This window comes from Rhinolophus hipposideros (genome assembly GCF_964194185.1).
Source record: "Rhinolophus hipposideros genome assembly, chromosome: 2".
Lineage (NCBI taxonomy): Eukaryota > Metazoa > Chordata > Mammalia > Chiroptera > Rhinolophidae > Rhinolophus > Rhinolophus hipposideros.
The window spans coordinates 52,839,150-52,861,251 of NC_138048.1; the positions used below are offsets into that span (position 1 = coordinate 52,839,150).

The window sequence follows — 22,102 nt, forward strand, 5'->3', positions numbered from 1 at the left end:
ACCAATGTCCTTCATGTTGTTAAATCCAGAGGCCACCTCTTTATTCTTATCTTCTTTGACCTCTAAGGTAAAAAGTTGATGATGTCCTCCTTCTTGAAATATTTTCTTCCTTTGGCTCTGTGATAGCTCACTGCCTTCTTTTCCTTCTGTCTCCTTTATTGGATCCTTCTCCTCTACTCAATCTTTAGAGGTTAGAGGGTACCAGGGATCTGTCCTGAGCATTGTACCAGCTTTCCTTTGGCAACCGCTGTCATGCAGGGTGTCATGCAGGGTCTCTGGTCCTGCTCCCCACATGGACATGGTGAGGCCAAAAAGGAACACCCACGGAGCCATAAGTAGGGGAGTCATACCACTATATTCTCGCTGGGGGCTGGGTTGGAGACACAGGAAGCAGGAGCCACACTATCCGCAACCTGCCGTCTGCTTCTCTGCCAACCAACCCCACCTGCTAGCTGCAGTCCACGCTTGCTAGCTCAGCCACCATCTTCTTGCTAGCCCCCACTTGCTGCTAGCGAAGCCACGGCAGTTATATTAGTGGCCAATGGCTCACTGGTTACAGCTGACGGCCAAGTAGCCACAGCTGACGGCCATCCAATCGCAGTTGATGGCCATTTACTACCTGAGCCAGCACCTTCCCACGTGAGGGTGAGAGCCCGGAAACTGCACTGCTGGCTCTGTCCCCACACCCCACTCAGTCCGTGGCTTTGTAGACCATCTATGTGCTATGATTCCAAATCTCTACGTCCATCCCTGACTTTTCCCTAAAACTTGATTTGAATAATCCAACTGCCTTCTTAACATTTCCATTTGGATATCTGATAGGCAACTCAGACATAATTTATCCTTGAGAACTCGAGTTTTCCTCCCAAACTTGCTCCTTCCTCAATCTTCCCAGCGTTAGTCATTGGCATGGGCATCCACCCAGTTGCTCGACCAATACATCTAGGAGTCAGTCTTGATCCTTCTCTTTCCTCATCCTCCATATTTAATCCATCAGCAAGTCTTGTCCACTCTATCTCCAAAGCACATTCCGAGTTCATCCACTTCTTTTCCATTTTCATTGCAATCACTCAAGTCCAAACCATCATTACCTGAATGACAGCAATAGCTTCTCAGCTGATCCCTCAGTAACCATTCTCCCACCCATTCTTGACAGGGCAGCCTGAATGATCTCCTCATGCTCCTGGTTAAAGCCCTCCCGTGGCTTCTTATTGTACCTGAAATAAAATCCAAGTTCCTCAAAGCAAGATATAATACGGCTTCTACCTACCTCCAAACTCGTTGTGAATCTCTTTCCTCCTCACCCTCTCCACATCAGCCACGTGGGTCTTTCTTTTCCCTGAAAACACAAAGTCTGCTCCCATCTTAGAAGAACCCTACCAAGAGTTAATAATAACATTTTTCAATTTCCCAGGGAAGGGTTCTAAGAATTTCTTTGGTAGGTTTCTAGTAAGTGTTTCTCTCCCTCAGAGAGGTTCCCAGGAAAACAATTCAAATAACACTCTTAGAACTGGCAGTTCTTCCTGTAATGCTCTTCCCCTGATCCTTGACTAACTGTTTTCTTTTTATCATTCACATCTCAGCCTAAATGTCAGTACTCAGAGAGGCCTTTCCTGGCCACCCAACTGAAGTAGCCACCCAGTCACTCCCTAGCAGTCACCTTATTCTCTCATATTTATTTTCCTGTCTGTGTATCTGACTATCCTCTAGAAGATAAGCCCCAGAAGAGCTAGGACATTGTTTTTCTTTTTCACCACGAAATCTGCAGGACTTAGAACAATGCCTGAACATGGCAGTGCTTGATATATGTTGTTGAAAGAGCGAATGAATAGATGAATGAATTATCAAGAGAGCCAGGACTAGAACCCTGGCCTCCCGCCTTGCAGTTCACTGTTCTTTGCCCTGTGCCCTGTCAAGTTGCAGTTTTCATCAGTTTGATTGCTTTCTTGCTGTTCACCAGATGCTTGGCGCCATTGAACTCTCTCAGCTGGGTCCAGGTCCTAGTGATAAAGGAAATGGCCACAAGGGGGCAAGAAGGAAAGGGAAGAAGACATCTGAATAACTCATGAAGTATATACTAAAGCCCTGCAAGTAATGAGAATTAAACGTTGTATTATTCATTTAATCATCCAATAACATGTAGTAAGCACTGACCATGTGCCAGACATTATGTAATTTACCAGAATAAAAAAGAAAACTCTGCTCTGAAAGACCTGACACCGTCCGGGAGACAGGCCCTGTGACAATGCCTAGCACAGTATGATGGGCCTGAGAACAAAGTAACACGTGCTGTGGAAACACAAAGCAGAAAATGAGGAAGGTCGCACGGAGTGGGCAAGAATTCAAGAAGATATTCCAGGGATGGAACTTTGAGCTGAGTCTGAAAGAGTGAATTCATGTTATTGAAAACTCTTAGTCTGGGTTTTCACACGAAAACTACAGTTGTGTTTTCCCTTTATTTTAACGGATGAAAAGGAAAATCACTTTAGAACGGTAGACAGGACGATTCTGGTAGTTGAAAGAACCACTTATTAATACATAGAGACGTTATCATCAGGGATACTTTTCTCTATTTCTTGTCACAGGGCCCACCAAAATCATTCCGTCTTCCCTGAGAGTCTCATAGTGAACCCCCTGAGGAAATCACCTATGTATATGATGAAAGGTCACCCAACCAAAGGACTGCTTTCCTGTAAAACCACAAGCCATCTCCTTGAAGAAATGAGCTGTCAGGTAAAAGCAAGGTTTTGCAGCAGGTGAAATGAGGCTGATCTATGTGCATTGATATGGAGAGATCCATTATTACATGAAAACAAGCAAGCTTCAGAAGCCTGCATATTGTTGCTCTTATTGTTACTATGTGAGGATCTGTATAGGAATACCTAGAAAATAAATGCACACATAACAATGGTTACCTCTGTGGTGTGGGATTATAAGGCTCTATACTTTGAGTCCTACATTTTAATTTGTTTAATTGGTACCCTTTTAGTTGTTTACAACAAATGTGTATTATTTTGGAATTAAAAAAATAAAGACTTGTTTAGAACATAGCTCTGAATTGTTTTGTGATGCCTAAGAATTTGTGCTTGGCTCTATATCTCTGAAACATGTGAAGAGAGGATTTCCCTGTTATGTCATTTGCCAACATTTACAGAAAAAAAATAAATGAAGACCCAGGAAGATAATATGATTTTTCTCATGCTGTGACTCCTTGACTAGTACCTTTAGCTCCACAGTTATTGATTCAATGCTGAGGAATAAACTATACATATATCGATCTCCAGCTTAACACATGTGGCAACTTTAGCAACATCGCTTTGTGGGAAACTGCCACTATTTGGAGTAGAAGGAAATACTCTTTTCATAACATTGATGAGAGGCTATTGTGTATTTCTTCAGTGACAGATAATTCTTGGTGACAAATGTGATGAAGGTAAAGAAGACATAGCAACTTACAGGCGAGTTCTCCCCCAGGAAAACAATTCAAATAGAAGTCTCTTGAACAGTACCTTTAGTTCCTTTAGCGTATCTTAGACTGCTCAGTAAATTCTTTAAATAGATGAGTCCCTTCCATTTACATTACAAGTTGTTTATTGGGCATTATGTGCTCTAGCACTGGGGTACACGAGTAAGTCAATAGGACATTCTCTGCACTCGTGGAGCTTATATCCTAGTGGAAAAAACACAATAAGCAAGAAAATACATAAATAAAAAGACAATTTCAGGTAAAATGTAATAAGAATATAATGAAGCAGGTAAAATGACAAGTGTTCTATTTTTGAAAGTTCAGGAAGGTCTTTTTTAAAATGTAAGATTTGGGCAAGGACATGGGAGGAGGGAGGGAGCCGTAGAGAGTTCTGGGGGGAAAGCGTTACAGGAGAGCAACAGTCAGTGTCCTGAACAGGAATAAGAATCCCCTTCTTGTCCTGAAAAGGTAAAGAACATCCTAAAGAAAGAGCTCTCGAAGTTTGATATGATAAGGACTCACTCTTGTTGTTGTTTTAATGTTTATAAGGCCTAGTGCCATAAATTTCTCTCTATTGCTTACAAATTTGAGAATTTTGTTTAGGATTTAAGTCTACTACAAATATACTGTCTTATCTATATCCAAATAAAAATACTTCCCACCTACCACAAAGGCATAGAATCCATTCATTAGCGTCAAAGCTGTTCATTCTACAAAGATGGGGCCCCACCAGAAGTGCCCCTGGACTTAAATCTGCAACCCAACCCCAACCCCACCCGAAGCAGTAACAGGCTGACTAGAATATGCAGCTGGGAGGATCATCAGAGTTACAGAGTTGCTGCAGAAGACACCTTTGGCCTTCTCCTCAACTGTTATAAAGCTGCTATCTCCCCTACACCCCCAGCTCTCAGGGAGACAGAAATGACAATTTCTACTTCACAGTGGGGAGACTGAGGCTCAGAGAAGTGGGTGGCTTGCCCAGGATCACATAGAAAGCCTATTCCAATTCTTAACCTTCATTCTGTTGTGGAGCCACATCCCAGGCCAAGGACCACATGGGGGAATTCATGCTCCATTTCAGGAAGTGGGGTTGTTGATTTTTCATTTACACAAAAATGAAAAATAAATAGCAGATGTTTGAAAGCATGTTGCAACTCATCTTACTGGGACTTACAAGTGCAATGTGACTTGAGAAAATTAAGTTAGAAAATCCACACAGCCAAAAAAGATGTTTTGAATGAAATGCATGTTGTCTTTTTCTCTCTCACACACACACAAACAATACCTCATTGTTTCTTCTTCAGGGAGCAGCTGTGAAGGAAATAGGGGGAGGGAGATGGACAAAACATTCCATCTTTGTGTTTTATACAGAGCTAAGCTTTTAGGCCAGCCTTCCTGAACAGTAGGGGTGCGGCATGCATTAAAATTCAACATCAGTAACCTGATGAAGCTTATAAAATAACTTGGGAGAAGCCAGTTATCAAGACAAGGCATCTCAAATTGGATGATTTTGCGTTTGGAAACTGCCTTCATCTTGATAAAATAAAATAAAAAAAGGTATGTACTATAGATTTAATTCTCATTTATGATAAATAATAGAAGCAGTATTGACTTGCAATTGCCTCTTTTCAGCTAAAAATAATGACTAACACAGTTGAGAGCTTGTGCCAGTAGCTTCACAGAGTTGGTCTCATTTTTCCTCAAACAACCTTACAAGGTAGATATTATTAGTGCCATTTTTTCAGACAACGAAACTGAGGTTCAGATATTCTAAGTAAGGCCAAAGATAAGACCACCAACAAATGCCCGAGCTGGGTGCCAACTCAATGTTGACTCACCTCAAAGTGTTCTGCTTGTGCTATACACACCCCTCTATCCTATATGAGACAATGAGAACAATTTCCATACTGTGCTAGATGAATTCTCAAGGAATTGTTATCCAACTGTGCATTACAGTAAAATTAACTGAAAAGTGAACTGGAATTCATTGCATGAATAGAAGATGCACTTAACAATATAGCACAAGAATATTTTCTTCAGAAGATATGTTTTCTTGTGAGGTTCAATAGCTACATGGATTTTCAAGACCCACTTGTGGAAATGTATTGTATTTTATCATGTGAAATCTAAAAATTTAGTCCTTAATGTTTTGCAGCTCCTGGACAACAGGAACTAAGTCCAAGCTAACACACAGGCGTTGAGTTCAGACTCTTAGGAGATCTGGCATAAGTTCTGGTTTCAGAGCTTATCAAAAAGCAACCTGGGTAAAGTAACCTCATTGAGCACAAAGAGAATGTCAGTACAGGACCCTTCCAGATAGGATGCTGTGGAGGTTCAGGGCATGGCTCATGTAAAATACTAAGGCCCAGGCTTCTTGGTGGGGAAGCTCGATGAGTGTGAGCAGTGCTCAGCGTCAGTGCTGGACCAGGATGGTTGCTCGGTAACCTTAGCAGAATTATTTTTAAATTATTTAATATTCAGTTCAAATAATATTTAAATTGTATTTATTTTTAAAAGTATTTAAACTCTCCTCATTAAGACAATCTTCTCATTGGTATAAGAAGATGCAAAAATATATGTCATATATATCCAACTTCATAGGCACATATTAATAACGTAATCAGCCCTCGGAAGGTATTCAGTAACTATTGGATTAATTACAATGGAAAGGGCACTGGAAAAAATTATGGATGCTATCAACCTTTTCTCTCATAAAACATTTTAATGACAGGAATAAAATTACTGCAATAAAGAGGCATCTTTGGAAAAGATGCAATCAAGGGGAATTAACCCTGCTCTGAAATCCTCCTACAGACCTAAAAAAACACATTTCAGCCCACAATAGAACATTGTGTAATAAGAAGTTGTCAGAGTAAAATGTGGAACTGACTTTTGGTGTAACTGTCACGTGCTAAAGTGAGATTCATCGGGTTACAGAGGTAGGTGTTTATTGAAAGCCACCAAAGCTGGTGCGCAGAAGGAAGCATGGCTCAGGGGTGCTGCAAAATGAAGAGCTGGAGGGAGGTGGGGCCTGAGTCCCAGCTCTCTGCCCTTCTGGGCCTCAGTTTCCCCACCGGTTCATCTGGGGGGGGGTTGGATAAATGACCTCTAAGGTACTTTCCAGTTTGGGGGCACTGTAGAATGTGCATAAGGTGGCCATCCTTTGAGGTTAGGCAATGAGCATGGTGCCTACTGGGGGCCCAAAGTAGAGCTCCAGTGGTTCTAAGAACCTCTTGGAAATGGATGCAAATTTTTTTTAGGGTTTAGGCTAAACCCTAAAAGAGTTTAGGGTTTAGGCTGGTTTAGGCTGGGTTTCTAAAAATCCATCATCCTGCAAAATAAAAGACAGGTGTTGTTTATACGGTGGAAGGGACTGATGGGAAATGGAGCTTCAGAGGCTAAGGAAGGTGGTCCCACTGCAGACTTACTCATGAGGGCGGGGCTCAGTGACCACCCCTCTCCCGCCCTCCCCTGCTGGCAGCTTTTATTCGTTATATAATTTTTCTTTTGAAAACCAGCAAGGAAACCTCCAGAAGAAAAGTTATTGATTATTAAAGGTTATTTGAAGGTTTAGAAAGTCATAATAAAGTAGTTATAATTATTCCTGTTATGACACATCCTTTTAAATGCTCAGATCTGAGAACATTTTGCTTGCATTGATTCAGTCCTCTCATCACAGGGAGAAAAGCAAACAGCTGGAAATAGCTCTTGTGCAGCTACAGGTAAGGAGTCACAAGGAAGAGAACAGACTGAAAACGAAGTCAGAGAAAGAAGCGGGGAGCAATGAATGCTCATACCCTGCCAGCCGCCCTGCAGCCTCTCCCACCCATGTCTGCTGCCCCTCCTCACAGCCGCTTCCACTGCCGGAGGGTGCTTTGGGCCAAAACATAATTTGTTACACAGCTGCATGCCAGCTACTGGTTCTTCTCTAGTTAAATGCACATCTATGAAAAATATCCCCAACAGAATGTAAAAGAAAGAAATTCAAGAAATGATCATTTGTTTCTGCTTTTTATAGTAACAGTAACTAGCATTTCTTGAGCATTTTCTCCGTGTCAGAGGCTGCTCCGTGTCAGAGGCTGCTCTCTCTTATCTCATTTAATTCTCAAAAAACTTCATAAGGGGGATATGATTGTTATTCTCACTTAATAGACCAGGAAACGAAAGCACATATTGGACACCGTTATACTTAATATGTGGCAACGCCAATATTGAAACCCATTCAGAGTGACCCTGGAGTCCCCAGCATGCTGCTCCCTGTTCCGGTTTGCAGGCCTACTCCTGGGCTGGTAAACAGTCCAGCAAGATGGAGGCAGGGGCTGAGGGGGTGACGGGGAGGAGGTCAGGAAGTCATTTTTCTTACGAATTGAATAAGACACTAAATGTTGTGCATGGTTTGTTTTCCTTTTTCCTCACTCTAATGGCTCATTTGACTGCTTCAGTACCCCCCCTTTGCCTGTCCCCTGCCACCACATTGTTTCCATTCATTCAAGTATCCACTGTGCCTGGCACTTCCAGGTTCTGTGGTTGAGTCCCAGGAGAATCAGACAGTGTCCACCCTTGAAAAATGTCTAAGTAGGTGAGGGGGCCGGGGAGATTACACAATAGATCTAACAAACTCCGATACCAGACAGCGTGTGCTCTAATAGAGGTACAAAGGTCCTGGAGAGAGGTTCCAAGGGGCTGAAGGCCTCCCAGCAGTGCTGACATTCAGGTGGCCCTGGAGGAGGAGGAGCTCCAACGGGCTGAGTGGGAGCAATGCCTCCAGAGGGACCCGCCCGCCCAGAGATCTTTCTCCAGGGATTGCTCAGAAGACTCCAGCTGCTTTGTTTCCTTCAATTCCAGGTTCCATCCCAGCCACTCAGCCTCAAGATGGTGACAGCATTGCTGCTGCTCTCGGCACTGGCTGGCCTCCTAGGTGGGGCAGAGGGACAAGCATTCCATCTTGGGAAGTGCCCAGCTCCTCCTGTGCAGGAGAATTTTGACATAAATAAGGTGTGGTAAAAGGCTAATCTCCCACTTTTTTTCCTGTCCCTGGTTTGAATAAGCACCCTGAAAGGCACAGCTTTATTATTCTGCCCTGATGGCCGCAGCAGGCCTGGGGATAGGTACTTACCTTATATACGGTTTTCTCACAGCAGACTCTGAGGCGAGAACTGGGAGTAGGGAATTTTTGGAAGATGATCTCAGGAAGTACAGGTGAGCATGTGGGGAAAGTGAGACAGAGAAGGCAGGAAGCAATAAAAGGTGCATTAAGGAGCTGGTTATTCTGTGAACAACGGGGTTCAATCTTGCTGGGGATCCTTTGAGGAAATGTGTGGAATGTGCCCCAGATTGTCTCACAGACGGATGTAAGTGGGCTGTGGGAGCTCCCATGGCGAAGCTGTCTGGCCAAGGAGACGCAGGTGCAGTCTATATGGCAATTGTCTGCTATGGCTGAGGCAAACCCAGAGGTGGGCAGAGAGGACATGGGCTCCGGCATTAGCAGCAGCTGCAGCAGACATCTTATCCCCATTCATCCACAGATGAAGAAGCTGAATGTCAGAGAGCTTATAAATCACCGAGTCACATAGCTACTAAATGCATCCTGGGATTCCAAGCTAGGCCTCCTACTAGTGCAGGACACCCAAGGATTGCCCAAACGGGTGCAGGAGAGGACAGAACTCCCCAAGGGGCTTTCTCATCTATGGCTTTTCTTCCTCAGAGTAGGCCCGACCTTACTGGATATTTGTACAGCCAGGAAGCTGGAGCAGCAGAAAGAGGCAGCTATTGGATGACAGGACTTTAAGCTCCCATTGCTGCTAACTCATGCTTAGAATCTCCCTGTTAAGACATCTTCTCCTTAGTAGAAGATTTGGATCTCTTTTAAGAAGCAACACACTTGTTATGAGTAACGTTAAACTTGTTATCAGTCACTCACACTTCAGTGTGAATGAGTGTTGTGATCTCTTCGGGGGTGGGTCAGGTAGAGGAGTGAGGGAGGAGGGCTCAAAGCCTGAGGAGGGTGGAGAGGGAGCATTATCAATAGAGACCCCAAACAGGGGAGATGGGAAGGGGAGACATAGTAAAAGGCAGTTTACAATGACTAACTCCATTAATTATGAAGGGCTGATCCCTTCGTTTACATAACCCTGCTGGGCCACAGGTGGCTTTACAGAAAAATCAAGGGAATTTGAGTAACATTTCAGTTTGGGGGTAAAAATCCCAAGACACTTTGGAAATTATAATTGATTTGCATTTACAAAAGTCCTTTGAGGAATAAAGCAGTTTATTTAAAATGACAGTTTTATTGAGATATAATCCATATACTATATACTTTACCTATTTAAAGTGGTTTTCACTTTCAGTGGTTTTTAGTATATTCACAGCTATAAAACCATCACCACAATCAATTTTAGAACATTTTTATCATCCCCAAAAGAAATCCCATACCCATTAAAAGTCATTCCCCATTTCCCCCAACCCTCTCTGCTCCAGGCAACCGATAATCTACTTTATGTCTCTATAAATTTATCTATTCTGGACATTTCATAGATATGGAATCATGCAATAATATGTGGTCTTTTGTGACTGACTCCTTTTACTCAACATAATGTTTTCAAGGTTCATACATGTAGTATGTGTGAATTCTTCATTCCTTTTTATTGCCAAAGAATACTCTACTATATGGATTATGCCATATTTTGTTTATCTGTTCATCATTTGAGTAGTTTATACTTTTTGACTATTAGAAATAATGCTGCTGTGAACATTCATATCCAAGGTTTTTTTGTTTGCTGGTTTTTGTGGGGACATATATTCTTAGTTTTCCTGGGTATATACCCAGCAATAGAATTACTAGCTCACATGGTAACTCCATGTTTAATCTTTTGATAAACTGCCAAACTGTTTTCCAAAAGGCCTGCACCATTTTACGTTCCCACCAGTAGTGTATAATTCCAGTTTCTCCATATCTTTGCCCATACTTGTTATTGTCATTTCTCTGATTATCACCATTTTTAGTGGATGTGAAGTGGTATCTCACGGTAGTTTTTTTAAAAAAAGATTTTATTGGGGAAGGGGGACAGGACTTTATTGGGGAACAATGTGTACTTCCAGGACTTTTTTTCCAAGTCAAGTTGTTGTCCTTTCAATCTTAGTTGTGGAGGGTGCCGTTCATCTTCAAGTTGTTGACCTTTCAGTCTTAGTTGTGGAGGGCGCAGCTCAGCTCCAGGTCCAGTTGCCGTTGCTACTTGCAGGAGGCGCAGCCCACCATTCCTTGTAGGACTAGAGGAATTGAACTGGCAACCTTGTGGCTGAGAGCCTGTGCTCCAACCAACTGAACCATCCGGGAGGCAGCTCAGCTCAAGGTGCCATGTTCAATCTTAGTTGCAGGGGGCAGAGCCCACCATCCCTTGGGGGACTCGAGGAATTAAACTGGCATCCTTGTGGTTGAGTGCCCACTGGCCCACGTGGGAATAGAACCGGCAGCCTTCGGAGTTAGGAGCATGGAGCTCTAACCGCCTGAGCCACCGGGCCGGCCCTCACTGTAGTTTTGATATGCATTTCCCAAATGGCTAATAATGTTGAGCATCTTTTCATGAACTTATTGGCCATTTGTATATCTTCTTCATAGAAATGTCTATTCAAGTCTTTTGCCCATTTTTTAATTGGGTGATCTACCTTTTAATTGTTGCTATATAAGAGTTCTTTACAAATTTTAGATACGAGTCCCTGTCAGATAATAACTTGCAAATATTTTCTCCCATTCCATGGATTGTCTTTTCACTTTATTGATGTGTTCTTTTCACTTTATCGATGTGTCCTGTGTCTTTTGAAGCACAGAAGTTTTCAGTATGAATTAAGTCCAATTTATCTATTTTTTCTTTCATTGCTTTTGCTTTTGGTGTCATATTTCAAAAACCATTGCCTAATCCAAGGTTAGGAAGATTTACTCCTATATTTTCTTCTAAAACTTTTATAGAAGAAAGACTTTACATTTTAAGTTAGATTTTGTATGTCATGTGATATAGGGGTCCAACTTATTCTGTTGCATGCAGATATTTGGTTGTCCCAGAACTATTTGTTGAGAAAACTATTCTTTCCCCATTGAACAGTTTTGGCGTCCTTGTAGAAAATCAATTAACCATATATGTATGAGCTTATTTTTGGACTTTCAATTCTATTCCAGTGGTCTATGTGTTTATCCCTTTGCTAGTACTGTACAGTCTTGATTACTATAGCTTTGTAGTTGAGTTTTGAAATCAGAATGTATGAGTCTTCCAACTTTGTTCTTCTGGCTATTTTGAGTCCTCTGCATATCCATATGAATTTTAGGATCAATTTGCCAATTTCTACAAAGAAGCCAGTTGGGAGTTTTAATGGAGATTGCTTTGAAACTGTAGACCAGTTGCCATCTTAACAATTTTAAGTCTTCCAACTCGTGAACTTAAGATATCTTTCCATTATACTTATGTCTTCTTTAATTTCTTTCAGCAATGTGGTTTTCAGAGTACAAATTTTGTATCTCATTGGTTAAATTTATTCCTAAGTATTTTATTCTTTTGATGTTATTGTAAATGGAATGTTCTCCATTTCACTTGCAGATTATTCATTGTAAGTGTGGAAATATATTGATTTCTATATATTGATCTTGTATTCTTTAAGCTTGATGAATTCATTTATTAGTTCTAATAGTTTTTTTTGCATGCATAGATGCCTTAGGATTTTCTGAGTACAAAATCATGTCATCTGCAAATAGAGATACTTGCACTTCATCTTTCCCAGGATTCTTTTTTAATATTGCATTCTTCTTATATAGATAGAAAAACTGAGACTCTAGAACCTGGAAAAAGCAAGACAAAGATTTTCCTCTAGAGCCTCTGGAAAGGACTATAGCCCTGCCAACATCTTGATTTTAGCCTAGTGAGACCTGTCAGACTTCTGACCTGTGGAACTATAACAAAGTAAATTTGTGTTGTCTTAAGCTTGTGGTAATTTGTTATAGCATCAATACGAATTGTATTTTCTCTAATTTTTACATGAAAGGTAGGTTAATATGTACATTATTTGCACCTGACTTTCTTCATTAAAGGTAGCTTGGAAATAATTCCACATTGCTCTTTTAAAAGAGGATGTATAAGATTCTACTGCATGGATGTGCCATCGTTTATTTACCCACGCCCCTACTAATGCTCCCTTAGACTCTTTCCTGTCCTTTATTATTATAAATAGTACTGTAACAGATAACCTTATACACATATTATTTCTTATTATCAGAAGGATACATTCCCAGAAGTGAAATTACTGGGCCAAAGAGTGTATGTATTTTTAGTTTGGCTAGGTATTGCCAGATTGCCCACCACAGAGGTTGTAAATAGGTGCGGTCTCTATGCCAGGCAACGTATGGAAGCAGGAGATGCAGTCCTCGCCCACACAGCTGCCCACTTCTTTTAAAATTGACTCTGTACACCGCAGTTGTGAACTGAGAGCCAGCTGCCATTGGAAGAGTGACACAGGTCTTCTAAATCCTCATCATGTACCAGAAACCTTTGTGCCCAGCTCCCTGCATGGGGTCATGTGAGGAGAATTTAACCAACTCTGGAGTCCCAGCTCCCCAAAGTGAACATATCTGACTTTGTACATGATTCAAAAATGCCCTGTAGAATCATAAAATGTTTGAGATGGCACCTTACATCACCTAGACTAATCCCTTCCTTTAACAGAGTTTAGAATTTCTCATAGATTTTGGCTGAAGAGGACACTGAGAACATATCTAAATAAAGAGCACTTTAGGAATAGAATGTGGCATTCAACCGGTGCCCACACATCCGATTCACTTATTCTCATTTGAATCAATATCTTGCTCAGTTGCTGCTGGGAACAATGCAGCCCATTTTGCCTGGTTTCCCCAGGAAAGGGCTCTGCTCTGAAAGACAACAATGGGGAAGAGTTTGCAGGTCCCCAGAGAGCCACAGGGTTTTGCTCTGCTTGTTGTTGTCTCTGCAGTATCTTGGAAGATGGTATGAAATCGAGAAGATCCCCGTGAGCTTTGAGAAGGGAAGCTGCATCCAAGCCAACTACTCGCTAATGGAAAACGGAAACATCAAAGTGATAAACCAGGAGCTGAGGTGAGTGGCTGTGGTTTCAAAAGCTTCACACATCCTGGAGTCAGCTCTGCAGAGAGCTGTCCTAGTGTGACTGGGTGTCCTTGCAGTCTAGGTCAGGGAGGACACGGTCATTGCTGGGTCTGGACGGCCTGCTCATAACAGGTCCTTAGACGAAAGCTTTTGTCAGGCAGGATAGTGGGGACTAGAAGTCACTCACTCATTTCCATAAACACTTGCTGACTACCTACTGTGTATTGGACCCTGTGAGAGCCACTAGGGTAACGCAAACGGCTGGCTTCCTTCTCTCACTGCAGAGTATATACTCCGGTAGCAAGGACAGCAGGAACCATTTTGTCTGACCTGCAAACCAAGAGAGAAACCCTTCTCTATCACCTGCTGACAGAGAGCACCCAGCATTCCTTGAAACTTCCAGCAACTGGGAGGTCATCACCTTCCATGACAGTTCATTTCATCTCCAGACAGCTTTAACTATTAGAAAATTCCTTTTCTTATTAAGTAAGGTTTAAATATATATGTAGTCACACTCCAGGTTATGTGAACAGTATGTTCCATAGAAGTGTACTTTTCTATTCCTGAAGGCTTCTCACAGATTGATATTTGATCCCAAAATTCACACTTTGAAAAGCAAACGCAAACTCTAAAAAACCTCAGGAAAACTCCTACCCACCCTCCATCAACAAAGATAAGAGCAACAATAAACAACAGTAACAGTTATTAAGCATTTCCTATGGGCAAAGCACTATTTTGCATGTATGTGCATATATACATATGTATGTACATATATATATGGGTGTGTATATACATATATATTGATTTAATCTCATAACAACCCTGAAGTAGTACTATTATTAACCCCATTTTTATGGGTGAGGAAACTGAGGTATAGAGAAGTAATGTGCCCAAGGGTCGCAAAGTTCATAAGTGACGAAGTTGAGATTCCCACCCAGGGAGGAGTGAAATGGGGAAGAGGACCGAAGACAGATAAAAAGAAAGGCTGGGAGTGAAGGATTGTCCTTCCTTTTCCCTTCAGGATCTGAAAATTGTGTTCAACTCCAAGAAAACATGTAAGCCAGCCTGGAAGTTACTCAGGCTCAGAGGGGCTTTCTAAGCCCATGCTGTTATCCACCAAACTTCCTGTGAGCCAAAACACAGTGGGTTGACTCCCTGAGTCTATGTAAACCAAGGAAACAAAGTAAGGATACTGAGGGACTCTAAAGAAAAATCCAGCTCATTTCAGGTCCCAGGAAGGGCTACAGAAATTGAGATGCAGGTATCCAGAACATCTCACAGGAATTTTGTAGGCCCCAAACTTGCAATGACTTCATTTCAAATATTTTGTCCCATTCTAAGACCAAGAGTCAGACAATGCTACAGATCCCCAAACCTATGCGATCTCCCCACCTCTTCTTCGGAGCTGGCCAGGATCCTGAGTGTTAGGTTTCTCTGCCTCTAGGATCACACCTGGTTAAGATACAAGGGCACATGGAGAAAGGTTTGGTAGTTCAGGACAATGGTCTAGCTGCTTCTTCCAGGAGTACTGCTGAGTGAGTGGACAGCACAGCAGGGAGTCTGAGCAGAACATGCTTAGCCAGTGTCAGAGAATTAGAGGAACAAAGCAGCTAGCATGGGACCGGGAGCTGAAGGGCTCAGGCTTTGGTGTTAGGCTGCCCAATCTCGAATCCTGGTTCTGGCTCTAACAACATGATCTTAAGTTAGTTATAATAATCCTCTCCGGCTCCTTTTCCTCCTCAGTGAAACGGCAATAATCATAGCACCTCATAGCCTTTCCCCAAAAGGCTCTGTGAGCATTAGTGAGGCAACACATGTAAAGCACTTAGACCACTTAATCATTTAATAAATATTACTATTACTATTAATCTGCTGCTACCCTTGAAACTATGCATGCATTTTTCTCATGAACAAATTGCGAGTTAATGATCAGAGACTGGTGTTTTAAAAATTGTTCTGGAGCACAACACAAATGATAATGAAAAAGGGAGAAAAGCTCCTGGAAAAGAGACAGGTTTGTTGCTAAGCAACTGTATGCAGATAGAAATGGACCATTTTCCCTGGCTAGCTGAGTTCTAGGTGACAGAGCAGGGCACGATCAGAGTACATGCAGGACCATCAGAGTACATTTCCCACTCTCCCTGATCTGGTGCTTATTGTATGGTTTCTAGGACAGCCATTACCACAAACCATAGCCTACTTTCTGACACTTTCTAATTTTAGTTTGTCTGCCCCCTTGAGGACTGATGAACAGGCAGTTCCTCTCCCAGCTTCCTATAGAGAGCACCCTACTGTCTGAATACCCTCCCTGAACTGCCTCTATCCCCAGGCCTTTCCCCGCTCCCCAGGTCCACAGGGTCATCAGGAGTTATCCAGAAGTGGGGCCAGTTCCCTTCAGAAGAGTGAAAGTATTTCGTACAACCTAATGCCATCACTTTTAAGACACACCATCAGATACCACAAAGAAAGAAATGACACAAGTGTAAGGTGGCATTAATTATAAGATACACACTTGATATTTAATGTCTCGGAGACCTGGGTGCACCTGAGAATCACAAAATAAGGGAAATTTTTGCTCACTGCCTGCTTTTACCCGGCCTACATGGAAACCTCCCATATTCAATTAGGAGCTTGTTGAATGGGAAGGGGTCTCAGGGTTCAGGTGTATAAACCCTTTTACGGGACAGATGATGTCACATGAGATCACTGAGGTCCAAAGAGGGAGAAAAGCTTGCAGATCTCCAGACTCCATGTTTTGCATTATTTTCAGTAATCAACTCAGTCAGTATTTTTTCCATTGGCCCCTTCTCATTTTTTAAAGAAGTGATTCACTTTTAAAGAAGTGAATTCTTAGTATATTGGGCTGTTTTGATTGTTTGTTATTTCCTTCTCTTTTATTCCCTCTGTCTTCAGAGCCTTGCAGGTCATTGCACATAGTCCAAGCAACAGTGTAGAAGTGCAAGGGTCTCACATATTATCCAATCCTTCAGCATTGCAATCACTACTTCTCATCACGCCAAGGCTGTCTTCTTCTCCTTGGTCTCAGAAACAGTCACAGAAGAAAAGGGAAGGAATGGAACTAGAGGCTAACCTGCCTTCAAGAGCCTCTCTAACCCAAAATCACAATGTTGGTCACCATGGTCGTTAGTGTCACAAATCTTGCCTTTTATTGGTTTTTGGCTTTCAATGTGTTCGGGTTATTTTATTTTATTTTTTAACTCATGGCAGACCTGATGGAACTGTGAATCAAATTGAAGGTGAAGCCTCCCAGGCCAACCTCACAGAGCCCGCCAAGCTGGGAGTGAAGTTTTTCTGGTGTAAGTATCCACTTCTTTTGGATTGGAGGTTTCAGGGACAAGAGACAGGTAAACTGAAGGCTAGAGCCCCGGGTTGGAGCACATCTGGGTGTCATCCATAATGACTCAAAGCATCATTATTTGTTGATTACCTCCTACACGCCAGGCACTGGGGTAGGTGCTGGAGAAGCAGTCATGAGGAAGATAGAGCTGGCCCTTGCCCCTGAGGAGCTTACATCCCAGTGCAGATACTGACAAATAGCCAGGCAATTTACTACAAAACTACAGTGAATGTTTTAATAGAGGAAGCAGAGATTGGAGCAATAGGAGACCCGATCCAGTCTTGTTTCCCAGAGGAAACTGAGGCCTGAAAAATTAATAGTTATTAGCAGAACAACAAACATGTACAAAAACTTAGAGCCAAGAGGTGGCAGGAGTGAAGGCCTGTTTGAGTCTTGGCTCTGTCGGCCATTTTCCCTCCACATCGTAGAAGTCCCTGAGAGATAGTTAATCACAAGCTTTTGCCCTGTGAGTCCTGGGCTAAGTGAGGAATGGACACAGGCAACAGCAAAAGTACCACATATTAGTTTTAGTGCTGATCTAGACACACCGGAGAATTCAGCTCAGAACTGTGAAGCTTTCTAATGCCAAAAGTGCTTGGGAGGGCCTCTCCCCACCTGTGCAGCCGACATTGAAATCACCAGCTGCAAGAGGAATCAATACCCTCCTCCATCCCTCAACCAGTCAAGGGCCTAGAATGGGACAAAGAGGAAGTTCTCATTTTCTAGACCTAGATAGGAATGCTGGATGAGGAGAAAACAGTTCCTCCCACACATATGACTATGGGCAACTAACTTCACGTCTACACCCAGTCCTGTGAAGATAAACTAGATAACACATATTCTATAAGCTGGAAACGGCTTTGTACAGGTCTCTTGTTATTTCCACAAATAAGGAAGTGGAAGTGCAGAAAAGCTAGGTGACATAGGCAAGGTCACTGGACTAATTAGAGGCAGAGTTGGGACTAAAACCCAGGTCTCCAAACTCTCAGTGAAGATGGGGATGGGAGTGAAGGTAAAATATTATGTGCACAACCTTCTTAGGAAGTCTGCAGCAGGAGCTAAAGGAGAGGCCAGAGCTGTTGGCTGGGGAAACAGAGAAGGAAGAGATTTATTGTGGTTGTAGGGATCAGATGTTTGCACTGGATTTTGCAGAGGATATGGGAGATTATGGTAAAGAGTGTTCCAAGTGGAGGGAATGGCATGAGAAAAGGTCTAGAGAAAAACCCTAGAGCAAAGGAGGGTCCAATAGAGTGGAAGATAAGACACCAGAGAGTTTGAAAGTCTTTCCATAAGCAATAGGAGACTGTCCAAGTTTTCTAATAAAGAGACATGGAAGTTTTCTCTACCAAGAGCAAATATCTGAGCAAATTTATGCTTGAGTGCTAGACTCTGTGGGAGGAAAGCAGAATGTGCCTGCCTGAGTGTGTGCAAGTGGGGCACGACGCTGCTGCTGGAAGAGGTGGAAGACGTATTTTCCCCAAATCACTCCTGGCTGAAGAGCTCTCAGTCCAGTTGGGAACACACAAAACAGTTGAATTTCAACAATAGCAGATACATGATGAATATATGCTCTTATGAGTGAGCCAGGCAGGTGGCACCAACAGTGCTAGAAAAAGTAAGTCAGAAACAATACTTAGCCTAGGCCCCACAGCGTCATCCAGGCTCCCGTCCAGATGTCCTCTAAGTGTCCTTCTGTTTCATAGTTATGAACAGGTAGAAAGCCGGAAGGACCTTGGTGGGTGGTCATCTGGACTAGTCCTCCTGTGTGGTCCTGATAACCAGCTGGGTCCTTGACCCTCAGCCAAGCACTAACCACTCACACACTGCCTCCTTTGTCCAGGAACTTTGCACGGTCATTCACGAGTGCTGAGCTGTGGTTTGACTTGGCAAACACTGGGATTAGTTTTAAACATGGGGTGGGGAGTCGGGGGGCGGGTGGGGAATGCTGAAAACCCAGGAAAGCAAATCACCCAGGACTGCAAATGTGTCCGTGTCTATTGTTCTTATGGGGTCAGCACACATCTTTCTCCCATGTGGGTCCATCTTCTGCTTAACTGTGCTATGAATTTTCCTTGGCTTGGAGCTTGGCTGTGTAGATCAAATTCCTACAGGAAGTTTCTGGATTCAGAAGGAGAGGGCAAATCCTCATAAGAACCCCTTTAATCTTGGGCTTTCAGTGCTATACAGATATCAATCAATGACTTGTCATAGGCCGTTTGTAAGGAAGAGCTTATAACCTGTTACCACTGATTTACCATATTCCTAGAACTGCAAGGACTTTCTGAAGGGCAGGTCGGAAGAAAAACAGACAAACCAACGTTAGCCCCTGCCTCCTCCCTTGGTCAATTTCTAGAGTAAGCTGGGTGGGAGAGACTCAGAAAGCCTGAAGCCCCTGACCTTACATTCTTAATTCCACTTAGCTAAGTGAAGCCTCCATATGCACGAGTCCTAAGGCAGCCTGTCAGTCTAGAGGGTCCAGCCAAACCACCCCCCCCACCCCCCCACCCCCCCTCACCCCCCCCACCCCCCGTTCCTATGGGCTTGCAGAGCCCAACCTATCCTACCAGGGAGGATCCAGAATGTTAGCTCTGAACTCTGGCTACACATTAGAATCACGGGGAAGCTTTTAAAGGTAGCAACCCCCTGATACCAGGAGCAGGGGTGGAGGAGGGCTAGTATTTTTCAAAGCTCCCATACGATTCCCACGTGAAGCCAGAATTAAAAACCACTGAACTAGAAGAACCAGGACACCAGAGCCTGGCTTCTGGGCACTGGAAAATGTTTCTCTTGCACTGGTTCCTCCTAATACTGCCCTCTTCTGGTTCTCAGTGATGCCTTCGTCTCCATACTGGGTCCTGGCCACGGATTACGAGAACTACGCCCTCGTGTACTCCTGTACCACAATCATCTGGCTGTTCCACGTCGATCATGTTTGGATCTTGGGAAGAAACCCTTATCTCCCTCCAGAAACAATGACCTACCTAAAAGATATCCTGACCTCTAATAACATTGACATTGAGCAAATGACTATCACAGATCAGGTGAACTGCCCCGAGTTTCTGTAACAAGGCTCCAAACGGAGCCTGCATTCATGCCATGTTCTTTATTTTGCTTTGCTTTTTCCCCACCTCACCCCATGCTTCATAAAAACAAACCAACCCACCGTGGCAAACCATTGCAAATACCAGGAGGGAAATTTAACAGCAGAAGCCAGTGGAGAGGAACTCCAGGAAAGTTGGCCCAAACACTTACCATACTATCCTGTTACCTTGCAAGCCTAATAATAAACTTGTTGCTGACCTGCTGTGCTCACAGTAAGTTCTGAATTGGATCAATTATTGTGGGTTTTTAATTATAAGCTTATGTTTGGAAATCCTGAATCAGTTAGGTTGAAAAAATTAAGCACTGAACAGTTTAAATTTAAAAGTAACAACTTGATGGCAAAGGCATGTTCTGAATACCTGGATCCAGGTGCCCCCTTTGCAGTAGGCATTCCTTTGGGAGGAATCATTTGGGGTTTTTGAGTCTCCTACACGCACTTTCCTTGAAGAATTTACTTTCTCATCAGGAGATCTTCAGAGTCAGGGTGAAGAATGGGACCATCTTGGGATCTGTATAAGGCAGAAGAGAATGTATCAGGGAGAAGTTATGGGGAGTTTTTTAAAGAAAATGTTTTTTTTTAAATCTTGCATTCAATTGATATTTACTTAGGCCCAACTGCATTCCAGGCATTAAAAAATACAGAATCCGGGCTGGCCCGGTGGCGCAGGCGGTTAGAGCTCCATGCTCCTAACTCCGAAGGCTGCCCGTTCGATTCCCACGTGGGCTCTCAACAACAAAAAAACAAAACAAAACAAAAATACAGAATCCCCGCCCTCCCACAGAAGTTCACAGACTAGTGAGGGAGACTGACAAGTAAAGATCAAATCATAATGGGTGCTAAAGAATGCAAAGGTAGAGGCGTGTGGAGGGAGGATGGGGGCTCCGGAAGGTCCCCACAAGGTTGTACAGTCATGGCTCCAGGTGTTCCAAGTTCAGGAGTCAGGAACCACCTTGGTTGAGTTTTTTATTTCTTTTACATTGTGCCTTTCAAAATCAGAAAGACCTCAGAATTATCACCCTGCAATTTCACTTAGCTCACATCACATTTATAATCCACTGGAATTTGGGGAAATAAATAGAAAATTAAGCCATTTGAGTCGATTTTTGCTTTTTTAACATGAATATAAAATAATTTCCTTGAGCATTTGAGACTTTTTAATGCTTTATATTAAAGGGTATGAAAATTCCAAGGCTCTTCATATGCATAATTTTCATAAACAAATATAACCTCAAAATGTAGCTTCCAGTTCAAAATTCCTGAAGACTGAAAACCACGGGGCAAAAAGGCGGTACAGAGGAGGGAGGTATTAAAGGAGAAGACGGTCTCTTTCCAGGTCTGCCTGCTGCTGTGCCCTGTGCTTTAGCACACTGCCCACCCCAGCAGAGGGCACTTGGCTCGCCTTCTAAAATACAGTTCTTTCCTAGACTGTTAAGCTGCCTATCTTTCTCTTATGTTACAAAATAAGTTGTGATTGCTTTCCTCTTAACAGCTGTCTGATAACATCTAAAACAGTGGAAGTGACTACATTTTAAACCTTATCTGGTATCTTGCTCAATACACTGGCTTAATTTTTTTTCAGTTTTATCTTATTTTATTATTGTTATTTATTATTATTTTCAGGTGTACAAAACCATGTAATAGTTAGACATTTATATCCCTCACAAAGTGATAACCCCCCACCCCCAATCTACTACCCCTCTGACATCATATATAGCTGTTACAGTTCCACTGACTCTATTCCTTATGCTGTATCCAATCCACATCCTGTGATTATATATATATTAAATTATAGTTGACATTCATTATTATTCAGCTTGAGGTGTACAGTGCAGTGATCAGGACCTACCCCATCCACGACGTGGTCCCTCTAATGAGACAAGTGTCCCTATACTGAGAAATCTAAAACGCTAATTTGAAAAAATGTATGCACTCCTATGTTTATTGCAGCGCTATTCCCAGTAGCCAAGACATGGAAACAATCAATTTTTTTTTATGTGAATGAATTACTGAATGGGTGGATAGATGGATGGACTTGAAGTTTTTGATAAAGGAAAAGA

General features: G+C 42.6%; 1 protein-coding gene across 3 annotated transcripts; it reads left to right on the forward strand.

Moving 5' to 3' along the window:
- The first annotated feature begins 4,768 nt into the window (after nucleotides 1-4,768).
- On the forward strand, nucleotides 4,769-21,622 carry APOD (apolipoprotein D). Of its 3 annotated transcripts, none has more exons than XM_081074954.1 (6): nucleotides 4,769-5,023; nucleotides 7,146-7,188; nucleotides 8,312-8,461; nucleotides 13,454-13,575; nucleotides 16,813-16,901; nucleotides 19,772-21,622. In XM_081074954.1, exons 3-6 carry the CDS (start codon nucleotides 8,339-8,341, stop codon nucleotides 20,005-20,007), a joined length of 570 nt encoding a protein of 189 aa, XP_080931080.1. In that variant the 5' UTR covers nucleotides 4,769-5,023; nucleotides 7,146-7,188; nucleotides 8,312-8,338; the 3' UTR covers nucleotides 20,008-21,622. The 3 variants fall into 3 exon arrangements, with proteins under 3 accessions (XP_080931080.1, XP_080931081.1, XP_080931082.1); XM_081074956.1 differs by having other exon boundaries at nucleotides 4,864-5,023; nucleotides 7,132-7,188; nucleotides 19,772-21,134; XM_081074955.1 differs by lacking the exon at nucleotides 7,146-7,188 and having other exon boundaries at nucleotides 4,836-5,023; nucleotides 19,772-21,134.
- Nucleotides 21,623-22,102: the final 480 nt, after the last annotated feature.

What these genes read in the sequence shown, in the direction of transcription:
- APOD (XM_081074954.1), top strand. Translation starts at nt 8,339, where the DNA reads ATGGTGACAGCATTGCTGCTGCTCTCGGCACTGGCTGGCCTCCTAGGT. An exon ending in AGAATTTTGACATAAATAAG is followed by an intron (nt 8,462 to 13,453) that starts GTGTGGTAAAAG and finishes TTGTCTCTGCAG; the next exon opens with TATCTTGGAAGATGGTATGA. An exon ending in GGGAGTGAAGTTTTTCTGGT is followed by an intron (nt 16,902 to 19,771) that starts GTAAGTATCCAC and finishes TCTGGTTCTCAG; the next exon opens with TGATGCCTTCGTCTCCATAC.